This window comes from Strix aluco, chromosome 8 (genome assembly GCF_031877795.1).
Source record: "Strix aluco isolate bStrAlu1 chromosome 8, bStrAlu1.hap1, whole genome shotgun sequence".
In the NCBI taxonomy this organism is placed as follows: domain Eukaryota; kingdom Metazoa; phylum Chordata; class Aves; order Strigiformes; family Strigidae; genus Strix; species Strix aluco.
In genome coordinates, this window is record NC_133938.1 from 24575096 (window position 1) to 24587176 (window position 12081).

General features: G+C 39.0%; 1 protein-coding gene across 5 annotated transcripts in view; it reads left to right on the forward strand.

Annotated features, from left to right (window-relative positions):
• The window catches only part of DDX59 (DEAD-box helicase 59), a 28645-nt gene that overhangs the window by 12464 nt on the left and 4100 nt on the right, over positions 1–12081 (forward strand). The window contains exons 1-5 of one of the 5 annotated variants that reach the window (XM_074832716.1): positions 6284–6468; positions 7453–7511; positions 7857–8686; positions 11016–11183; positions 11748–11837. In XM_074832716.1, coding sequence (XP_074688817.1) covers positions 7868–8686; positions 11016–11183; positions 11748–11837 — 1077 coding nt within the window. In that variant the 5' untranslated portion in view covers positions 6284–6468; positions 7453–7511; positions 7857–7867. Of the gene's footprint in view, positions 1–6281; positions 6469–7452; positions 7512–7856; positions 8687–11015; positions 11184–11747; positions 11838–12081 lie in introns of those variants that run through there. The other 4 variants (XM_074832715.1, XM_074832719.1, XM_074832717.1 and 1 more) reach the window with 4 other exon arrangements.

Here is a 12081-nt window from a genome sequence, read left to right on the forward strand (position 1 = left end):
TAGGGGTGGAAAGGGAAATTTATTATCCATTTACTCTAAAGGCTTATGATGTAAATTTTTTCTTTCGTCTGCCATACTGATGGATTATATCTTGGTGCTTCTTCCACTTGTCTCCTTGTAATACAAATGCATTGTACCAGAACATAAACTGTTATGTTTGTCATACTTGCTGATTAATTAGCAAGGTCTTCATCTCTTAAGAAGTGATATTATTGGAAAGAGAGTTTATTGAGGGGGGGCAGATGATAATACACAGTGAACACGGGTCATCTGGCAAGCTGAAACTTAATGATTCCTGTTGTCTCTTGTGGATTTTCTTCCTCTTCCATCCTTTTGTCTGGGACCCCAGAGGGGGGAAAGAAAGGGTTTAATTTCAGTAAGTGCATGTTGTGGGAGTGTTATATTGTTTTTAGAATAGATGCCAATCTTATATGCCTCCAAACAGCCTTATTAATTGGAATACAAATCTAAGTGGCAAACTGGTAAGCAGCTTTCAAATAAAATGTTTTATATCCTCTCAGAAAGAAAAATAGATTAATGTGAAAGGAAAGAATTTTTAATTCTTAATTCTGCACCTCTAATGAAGCTATATTTCAAGTTTTATTTAATGCTGTTAATTTCCACCTGATTCTCTAAGAATCTGGGTTTCAGTTTACTGCTTACTGAAGTCCCTGGAAATTTGCAGTTGTCTTGGCAATCTTTTGATCAAATCCTTGTTCTGTAAGTCTCGGAGACCTAACTAGATTTGTAAGGTGGTTTAAACAATTCTTAGACCCTAAAATCATTCCTTTAAATTGGAAAAAGCTACTCTGTATCTTGTACAAAGAAGCTGGTAATTGTATTCACAGTAGTTTTTACAGTTGTGATAAAGCTGTGGTGATACTAAACCAAAGAGTCTCTTGATTCTCGAAGTAAGTATTATATGCGGTATTTGAGCATATATTCACATATGTAAATTTGTTCATAATTTTTGCATGATTTGCCCTGTACAGTTATTTCCCTATGGACTGGTGGCGTTTAATGCTGCAGCTTCAGGGCAGGACTGCTGTTTGTTTGATATTTTTTTTTTTTCCCCTCCTCAAAAAAACCCACCTCACTAATATGCTTTAAGAATTCAGATTTCATTAGAGTATTTTTTTAAATTTCAATTTTACCACAGATTTCTGCAGACACTAATACTGACCAATATTCCTTAGAATGTGGTTCTTCAAACAAAGAGAATGCTCAGGAAGCCTGAAAATCTTAGTCTAACACTTCTTTTACTGATTATTTACTTTCAAAAAGCTTAGGAGTTGCCTGTTTGAATTAAGGAAAATGAGAAAAACTAGTCCTCAGAATAAGTATACTATGTGCAATATCTGTACTAAATCAGGACATCTTGTATGAATATTAGCAGAACTGACTAGTTAATGGTTAGCCACCATTATTTGTTTTTAGATTATTTGGATTTTTCCTGTGCAGTTCCTTTAAAGCCGTAATTCAGAAACTAACGGAGTTATTGACTCACTGATTCCTTCAATCAAAGAACTATTTATTAAGTATACTTTGGGTTAGAGCTGCTGTTGACCACCTACCTACAAATCTGCTGAGTGGCTTCAAAATCCCAAAACATTAAAGAAACAGAAAAACATTTTGTTTTGTAGCATCAAGTGGAACAGACACAGGCACCAATCCCCAAGTAAACACGATTTGACTTCCATGCCTTCTGAATGGAAAGACATTCCCCCCCCTCCCTTTCAGCTAAGCAGTGGATGTTTTGTTAACTCCAATTGTACTTACTGTGGTACGCTTTTTTAAAAAAGTAATTAAAAAATTCAGGGAATTTTTATTCTTCATAAACTTCATGCTCTTCATCCATTATAACATAAAAAACAACATTAGGGCACTGGGATTCCTTAGTTTAGAATCATGACACATAGGATGCATATTGATATATTTAAAATAATTAATAGCATAAAGAAAAACCAAAACTATTTCTCTGGATGAGACGTTCTTTTGAGGCACGTTTTAATTTTCAGATTCATCAGTACTGACTCTTGCTACTTGAGGGGGTGATGCATTAGGTGCTATAGGGACTCCAGTTGAGTCCATTCTCAGTAGTTTTGCATACACTGGGAGTTCATTCTAAGTGGAGAAATTGGGCATCACATGAGGATATTTTGGCTGCAAAGGACGCTTAAAATACACTGTATTAAAATGTTTCGGACACTTATGCTTTGGCATGTATTTATCTGTTAGTCAAATCGCTGTGTGGCACTCGAGAACACCTTGCTTGCCAGATTCTCGGAGAGGTGCCTACGGGTTGTGTTCTGGTACAGGTTTTAATTAATGGGGTCACTCTGGGAGGTATTGCTGTGGAGAGATGAGGCATATGCTACAGTCAAGCCGCTTTTTGAAATGCCTGTGATACTGTCTCTGAATTAGTATGCAGAATGCCTGTTTCTTATGGATTTAACGTGCCTGGGAGTAGAGGGATTTCAGTCTCCTGCTTTAATCCAATCTTGTTTTACTGAATTATTTATTATTTGCAAGTGATGGGAAAGGTTGGTTCATGCTTTTAAAGAATGGCTGTGAGATGTTACAGGGCAAAGCGCCTGTTTTTAAATTGAGGGCAGGAATCCAAGATGCCAGGCCTGCTTCCTGTATATTTGATATAGAAACCATGAGTGAATGTGAAAAGATCTTCTTGATATGATTTAAAGTAGACCAAAAAGTGGGATACCTTAGTATTAAAAATTTGTGCTTGAATTACTGTTTTCATTATTTATTTTGACTTTTAACCAATAGTTACTATTTTTGTTATTCTAACAGAAAGTTGAAATACTCTTTTGCTGTATATCCATGTAGTAAATCTATGTGGGTATGTATTAGTCCTTTCGCACATGGGGGTTTGAGTGTGCACTGTCACATTTCTGTAGCTCCTAATATTTATTTAGAAGTTACTCTGAAGAGGTATATTGATTACATAAGGGTTATATTTGAACAGGGGTTTCTAATAACAACACACAGTACTTTCCTAGCCAGCTATTCTACTGGAACACATACAGCATAGACAAAATGAGAAAATTGTAAATTCTTGGTGTTTTACCAACTAAATTAAATAACAATGTGACTATACAAAATACCAAATTTTTTTAACATAACCTGGAAACCATAAGGTTTTCCATTATGACATGCCCAGATAAATTATCCAGAATGTGCAAAAATGACTGTCCTAATTGTTCGTGGTTTTCTAACAGGACTTAAACCCAACTTTATTCAGTCAGTACTTGAACTATTTTTTAGAAGGAAGAATACCGAGACAAAACCCTTGCAGGCTATCTGAGAGCATCTTGTCTGGGGACATGTTGTACAATGTGGTGAACTCTAAAGGCACCGAACTTGAAGTTCAAAAATCTTAAAATGTCTTTCACCTTAGATCTGATTGGCAGCATCAGGAGCTGAGAGCATGGGAATTAAATTCACCAAGGTTATCTATTACTCTTACATATTTCAGCATTCTAAAAAATCTTAGGGAAGTGACTGGACTAGAATGTCTATGCTTTATTCCAGGGAAAAAAAGTATTTATTTAGTGACCTCACAAAGCACAGTATCTATTCCAGAAGAGTTTTTGGTACATCTATCCTGATTAACATCTTAATGTAAATAAAGAATAACAAACTACATTCTGTGGAAGCTTGCACTCCTTTTCAGCTGTGAACACTTACTATAAGTTTTTTATTAGGTATTAACAGTTGTTCTTACTGAACAACTCTTTAAGGATTCTTAGATAATTGATGATGTAATGAGAGAGAGAGGCAGGCTGCTGTTTATAATTAATAAGATAACCCTGTAGACTGTTGGATACTTGGTTTCTTTTAGTCTTTAGCCAGTTTGAAAACTCTCTGTGACCTCCTTTTATCTTCACTGCTGTGATGAGGTCTGAGTTCATCTTCTGAAAGACCATTATATGCTAAAGAAAAGAAAGCTATTAGTGTGTATTATAAACAAGAATAGAGGCAGGCTTTCTCTTTGCAGAATGTCAATTTGTGTTGCATTTATAATAATTTGTTATATAATAATGATCTCGTAAAATGCAACTTAATACGTGTATCTTCAAAGTAATTTATAAAGAAAAAAAATCGGTACCTAATTAGAAAGTGTTCATTACTAAAAAATAGTGTTCTCATGAAACAAATACAGGGTAGAGCAAAAATTGGAAGTCATGCATCCATAAGTGAATCATGGAATACACTCACTCATGATTCCTTCTACAGAAATGCATATGATAGACTTACACATTTTGCAGCTCAGAACAGCAGGAATATACTATGAACAAAAATGCTAAGTAGCTGTATTATAGTATGGACAGTTTTATTTAATCTCAAGAGCTTGAATGTGTCTGTGTAATGAAAGTATGCAAACTCTTCTCTTATAGCAGGCAAGGACAGAATGGTAGCTTTCAACGTAAGTGTTCTTACCATGATAAAAAAAAGTATTTTCTTTAGATTCAGTTATTTCCATTAGATTAATATTTTAATCATAGAAACCTGGTAGCAAAAAGCTGATACATATGGGATGTTTGTGTTTTGGTATATGGACTTTATCTAATAGAGTATGAAGCATTTCATATCATATTGAATATTGTTGAAATACTGGTCTTTACTTAGCATTGATGTTTTGAATTCCAGGAAATGACCTTGTAAAGATGGAAGTAAGAAAAGGAAATTAGCCTATGTTAGAAACTCTCTAGGAGGGAAAATGAAGAAAAGAAAGTCAGTGCAAACAAAGGGGAATGACAGAGGCTGAATCGGAGAAAGGTGGGGATTTTCACAGAGAATGAGGAATGTATGGAGTGTGGGTGAAAGGTGTCTGACAGTTTTTCGGGTCTAGAAATGCTCACTTAATCTTTCCAGAAACTCAATAGTCTCTTCCAATAGTACCAGTTAATTAAAAATCCCACACAGACCAAAACCCCCTATTTGCACTAACATTGTCTTGCTACTGTGGTACTCCACTACAGAGAAATCCAGCATACTTTAAGAGTTTCAAGTGTGACTGGACATGAATGTTACAGAAAGCCACAGCCAGCTGTTCGAAAACCCCAGCTTTGTGCCTTGTCTGTGTTTTAACCCCATTCCCACTGGCTCCTCTGACTGCTGTTCTGGACTGCCATTAAACTGTATTTCTAAAGGAGCTGCTAATATTTATGGATTTTCTCTTTTATCAGGAAGTGGTGGTAGTCACCAGTGAGCCAGAAAGAAAATGGAAGTCCCCATCAATGTGGGTGCTTTCAAGCTAGTGGGATCGATGTTGGAGAAGGAGGGAGGTAAGGTACAAGGTGTTCTGGAGTATCTGGAGTGTCTGGGAGTACATCAACCCAGATAGCTCCCAGGAAGATAAATTTCCCTTGCACCAAATAATTTATAGACGTAGGGTATACTTTTCCTTTGGGAATACTCTGGTCTTCCTGCTTGTGCTCAAAACCAGGACCTCCTGCAAATGGTGTAGGCACAGTGACACCACCTCAGAGTCCTGGTGAAGCAAGTTTTTTGGGAAGAAACGGAGTAGCAGTGACCACCCTGCTCCCAATGGCCAAGCAGCTACAACCATCATCTTTCTCCGTGGCCATACATCCAAGCTTTAACACTGTTTCCCATGAGCTTGGTTTGCCTGGTTGCACCTGGACTGTCTAGCAGGGCACAGGTTGAAGTCTGAAAGTCTTTTCTGCCCTGCAGTGACATGTGATAACTTCTGGTGTTCTCATGCACTCTGATGTATTGTTAATAAGTATGCTTATGTATTACTGAAAATAGTAACTCACTCAAATTGCAGTATAGGAGCAGCTCTCTCATCGTACCCTTCCCAGTGTTTTAAGTGGGCCAAGGCACGCGCAGGGCATTTATCTGGCATACCTTACGCCTCCATCGTGTGCACTGAGAAGATGCTTTTCTCGTGTGTGCAGAGACTCGTGTGTTTGTGGCATGTGACGACTCCGGCTGTAAGTACGGGAGTGCTGGGAAGTCCCTACCCCGCAGACCCCAGGAGGGACAACAGCCGCGCGTTCCATCCCCCCAGCCCCAAACGGAACTCAGCGGTGCCATCTCCCGGCAGCGCGGTTTTTCCCCTCCCAGGCCGAGTACCAGGCCCGGCCGCCACCGGCCTGGCCACCCCCGGGAGCGGGGAGCCCGCCCGCTCTGCCCTCCCCGCCCCGCGGCTCTCCCTGTGTCAGGCCGTGGGCGGCCGCCGCGGTGTCGGCCTCGGCCTCGGCCTCGGCCCAGCCCGTCGCCCCCGCCCCTCGCCTCACTTCCCCTCGGCGCGCCCGCCCGGCGCTCTGCGGCGGCGGCTCCGCGCTTCCGCCGGCCGCTCGCCCGGCGCTGCCTGCGGGGACCGCCGCCATTTTGTGAGGAGAGGCGGCGGCGGGGCCGGCGGCCGGTCGGTAGCGGTACGTGAGGCGACGTCCCTCCGCCGCCAGCGAGGAGGAGGAGGTGGGGGCCGGGGCCGGGGCCGGGGCCGGGCTCCGCCTCGCAGCAGTGGGGCGGGGGTGCGAGCTGGGCGGCGGGGGAAGCTGTCGGGTAGGAGCGGCTCCGCGCCGCCTGGGTCTCCCGTGGGGCAGGTAGCTGTTGCCGGAGAGGAGGGCTAGGGCAGGCGGGGAAGAGGCTGCCGTGCCGCCCGGGGCTCGGCGGCGGGGAGCTTCCCAGAGGGGTCACCGCTGGCGGCAGGACGGGACCCTCCCGGGAGCCCGTTAGGGGTGTAGTCTCTTTTGTCAGCCTGGCGTTCTTCCTGAGCAGGGTTTGCCCCCCTCTCCTGAAAGGCTACGGAGTTAGTGAAGAGGTTTGTTGCGGGAAGTTCTCTTTAGGTGCGAAAAATGAAGTGGGGAGATCTCTGATTCAAGAGCGAGGGGGAGCAGCCTCCCCCCAGGCACCTGGGGGCTGCCCCTCTCCTCCCCGCAGAGCTTGTGAGCTGCTGCTGCAGCCGCCTCGTCGCTCTGAATTGGTTTGGGTTACTCAGAGAAAAAGCTGTAAACACAGAGATAGCTTTGTGTGTTTTTAGAAAGCTGATGTGAAAAAAAGTTGACAGAGACTGGTATGCACAGTACGATTAATTCAAAATAAAATTACGGGATTTTGTGTACTTTACCGACTGTACCACGGTTGGTGAGAACAGCTGACCTTTTCAGAGTTGACTACTTAAAGTGTCAGAATATAATAGTTATGGTTATTTATGGACACTTATTTCAGCTTCCTTGTATTACAGTAGAGGTTTGGCAAATTAATCGTGTAGGTCTTTGCTCTTTCTTTGATACCCTGAACAGACAGAGCTGGACTCTAAACAGATCTCAGAGTTTACAGCCTTTTTAAATTTGAGTGGACTTTGAAAAGGACAACTAAAGGAGTGGTCTTGGGTGGGTCCTGTACTAAATTTTGCATCCTTTTCAAAACTGATAATTTTGTTTGTTTGTTTTTTCATAGCTTAGAAGAATGCATGTTTTGCTTCTATATTTCATCTTAGAAACAACTAAACTGTCCAGGTATTTAAATATGACTGACTCTCAAAATGCATAAATTTCCAGACAGATAATGAAAAAGTGTTTATTCAACTGCAAACGTCTAATACTGAAAACTAACTGTAGGTGGATCTCTCTGTATTGTTCCATGCTTCCACTGTTATTTTAAAGTATAGCTTTACATTGCATCAACATTGTTAAGACCAAGATCATTTTTAAACAAGGCAGTTGCTGGATCTTTTCAGAGAATGAGAGTTGGTTTCTACATTGCAGATATATTTCTTAGACTTCAATTTATTTGTGGTAACAGTAATATGTACCTTTCTCAATGGCGGTAGTTTCTAACAACTGTAACAATTTTCTTTCTAGTGCACTGAAGCATGTTTTTACCAAGATCTGTTAAAGTCAAGAGGACTGCTGATGAGGACAAAAGTTGTACAGCTAAGAAAAATAAATTGTGTTCCGGAGGATCTTTGCTAGAAGAGACCACTGAGTTCCAAGACTGTAAGTCAGTTAGAACAGAAACTTCTGCTTCAGAATGCAATCTGAATGAAGTTGTACAAGAACACACAGAACCTGTAGCTGGAGACCTTGGCATTGCTAATACCACTTTGGGAAAGGACAACCAGAATCCTGATGAAGATAGCTCTTTGGAAGAACCCATAAAATCCTTCAGCAAATCCCAGCGTTGGGCAGAACCTGGAGAACCTGTATGTGTTGTGTGTGGTCGCTACGGAGAGTATATCTGTGACAAAACAGATGAAGATGTTTGTAGCTTGGAATGTAAAGCCAAACACCTGCTACAAACTCAAGCAAAGGAAAAAAAGCTAAAATCTGATAAATTCATAGAAGCAGAAAATCCAGCAGAAACTCACCTGCATAATGCACCTTATTTCTACAAAGATCATTCCTTTATTTTAGGTTTGCGAGATGAGCAGGTTGAGAACCTTAAACTGCAGCTAGGTATTGCTGTCCAGGGCCAGCAAGTTCCAAGACCTATTGTAGAGTTTGAACACTGTGGTTTTCCTGAAACTTTAAACCATAACTTAAAGAATTCTGGCTATGAAGTCCCAACTCCCATCCAAATGCAAATGATCCCTGTTGGACTATTAGGGAGGGATATTGTGGCTAGCGCAGACACAGGCTCTGGAAAAACAGCAGCCTTCCTGCTCCCTGTTATAATGAAGGTTTTGAAAGAGGTAATGAAACTTCGTATGTTTAGAGAAAGTGGTCTGCAACTTTGTCTCTTGGATTTCCAATGTAACTGAGAATGTAATTGCAGTGGTTTTTACTGACATTCAATGATTTATTTTACTTTTGATTGATGGAGCATTGGTTCTTGGAGGGAGGGGAGTTGCTGATTATTTTAAATGATTTTGAATGTTTTTTCACTTTGGTCAGGTGATAAAGCAACTCTATTAATATTACCTAATATACAGTTTCTCCTTGTTAAGAAAGGTAACTAAATGCTGTGGTAAACTTCCTAAATGATTTAAAATAGAAAATGAAAATAATTCCAGGCCTTCTGCAGGAAGTTGTTACTGTATCTTCATGTGTCAGGTGGCTGAAAGAGATTTTCTGGCATTTGCATAATTGCACAGAGTTGCAATTGGAATATGTTCAGCTGACCATCAAATAATTACAGGAATTTGGGGTTATATAATTTCTGAAATCCTGTAGCTATGTGGTCTCCCCTTTGATACTGTGGGAAGAAGCAATTAAGAAAACTTTTGCTTCATAAGGACATGAACGTATGATGAGAAGTAATGCCAAATAGTATTCTGTACCTTGTGTGTGGTTAAGTATTGCTTTTTGCTTTAGTGGTTTTGTTCAAAAAGAGATACATAAGAATATATTTGAAAATTCTGGACCTGATTCTAGTTGATGTTCTGGATTATTTAGATGCCTTTATAGATACATACGTATACACACAAACGTGTGTGTGTCTAATTTTTTTCAAATTAATAAATTAAAGATTATTTAAGTAACTCTTTTAATCTTTAAAGTACTCTAGCATTAATTTTAAGAATGGAAGCATTATATAAGAGCATTTAAGAACAGAGGTATTACACTCCAGTACCTCTTGTGTCTGATTATCATTAAAGTCTCCAAGACAGTTATATGCTTATAATAACATGCATAAAATTGGACCCTCAATGAATAATACTTAATTCTCTACATGAGCTTTCTCATTCTTCATCTTGAGGGTACTTTACAAGTTAATGCATATGTCAAGAAAGAATTTTAATTTATTGTTTAAAATAATTTTAATTTTTAATGTAAAAGAGAGATGAGATGTTAAGAGCATAAGGGTAATCTGGTTGTGAGATATTTGACAGTTCCTGGCTTCTCCACATTCTATGTAGATACCTTTTTTTATGGTGATAAGTTGTTGAACATTGTTGCCCACTTGAAAACAACTCAGAAAGCCCTTCTTGACACAAGTATTTAACTGTGTAGTTCCTTTGATGATTCAGTGGCAAAGGAACAACCTCCTACTGTTGGTCACTTGTAAATATTGCAGTTGAAGACTAGAAAGAAGCACATACTATGCAGAAAACTGCTAAGTGAGTTCGTGATTGTAGTATCAATATATGACAGAGCTTTGCTTATTTGCTGAAGAGGTGATCAGTATTATTGAAATAATGTGTCTTGGAGCTAGACCATTATTCTGCCTTCTTTTTTTCTTTTTCTCCCGTTCTACCTTACGTTCTTTTTTACTTTGTTAGTATTTGTTAACTGGAGTTAGGAATCTATATTAATCTGAGAGGAATTACTACCCCGTAATTTTGTGTTTCCTGGGTTGAAGAAGTATCAGTGAGGTGATAATTTGTTTGAAGATCCTTCTATATGGAACAAAACAAAAAATAATTTAAAGACTGTACCACTTTAATGATTCATCTCCACCTGGCTGAGTAAAGTGGGTCAGAGGGGCTATTAATTTTGTTTTTAAATTTCAGAGACATGTTTTTGCTGTATAAAGTTTCTACCACTGCTTATCTTCTCTGGCTAATACTTAATGTTTTTACTTAGTGGTGTGCAAGACAGTAAAGGGAGATAGTCTGTTCTTGTAATATCAAGACTTCTAAAAACATTTTTTGGTGATCTCTAGATCCAGATAGCATCCTGTTTTGAGTTCATGTGAAATTTATTCTGAATTTCTGTTACAGATTCAGTGAAATAACTAAAATAGAAAAAGGCAATCTTTACAAATTACTACTACCTTTCTGGGCCTTTTTTTGTTGTCAGGAGGCTATTCTAACAGTGTACTTACACATGCAATAAATTTTTGTTTTCAAAAGTTGAGTAATTTGAAGAATAGACTTCCTTGGCCTGGGTTATTAAAGGTGGTATATTCCCTTAGTACCTTCTGTCTTGAGATGGAAAGGGTATTAGAAATCTAATTGTATCCACAGTCGCTGCACTACATAATTTATATTTTTAGTATTGGGAGATTTAATCTTGAAAGCTTTTTATCTAAATAATAAAGCAATTCCATGTTCAGCACATTTCTCCCCCTCTTTCTAGACAGAAACTCCATCTGCCCTTATTTTGGCACCAACAAGGGAGTTAGCAATTCAGATAGAGAGACAAGCTAAAGAACTGATGGCTGGTTTACCAAACATGAGAACAGTTCTCGTGGTAGGAGGTTTACCACTGCCACCACAGCTTCACCGTCTCAAGCAAAGCGTTAAGGTAAGGACTCTAGTGTAGAAAGATCCTCTGGAGAGTTATTTTCATGACATTCACAGAAGAGAAAAATGTTGCTCTTGACATGTATGGACATACAAAAATGTGTTGTTCCTAAGTCTAAACTACTAAAATTATTGTTAGTTCTTGAAAATTTTACAGTAATACAATTATTTTTTTTAAACATTTTGATTTATGGTTAAGCATATAATAGCTTTTTGTTTTGTTTTTAAAAAAATTCATGCATGATATTGCTGCTTTCAAAGACTTGCCATTTTATTAGACAAGGAGTTGTAATTTACAGCAAAAATAGCTAATTTTTAGTGCAGATTACGTTGCTCGTATATAGACACTTCCATCAGAGTTCTAAAAGGTCCATTTCCTTTTGAGGCTTTATAATTTATTAAGTTATCTATAAAAGTTTTCTGTCTTACTTGAAGGCAAGTAATTTCACTAATTAGTGCCCTTCTCACCTATGTGCTATAACTTTATAGTTTTTCTAGGACAGTCATCTGCCCTTTCATGGACTTTCTAACTCCTGGGGTTTGTTTTTTTGTTTGTTTTTTTTAGGTTATAATAGCAACACCTGGAAGACTTCTTGAGATTTTAAAGCAAAGTTCTGTTCAACTGCATGGCATAAAAATTGTAGTGGTGGATGAAGTAAGTTTTTAGTTATCAGGGCTGTATTGCCTATACAGAGGTCCTTGAAGAGCCAGTGTGAGTGGCTAGTTTAATTGATTAAACATAGAGTGTTCACTATAAAGATAAAATTTATTTCTTAAGAGAAAAATTCATTTCTAAACACAATTTGAAATGTGTTTGAACAGTGCATGTTCTACTGGCTATAAAAGACTTGGATACCTCATGGGATAATACTGCTAGACCAGTGTGAACCATTTGGTTT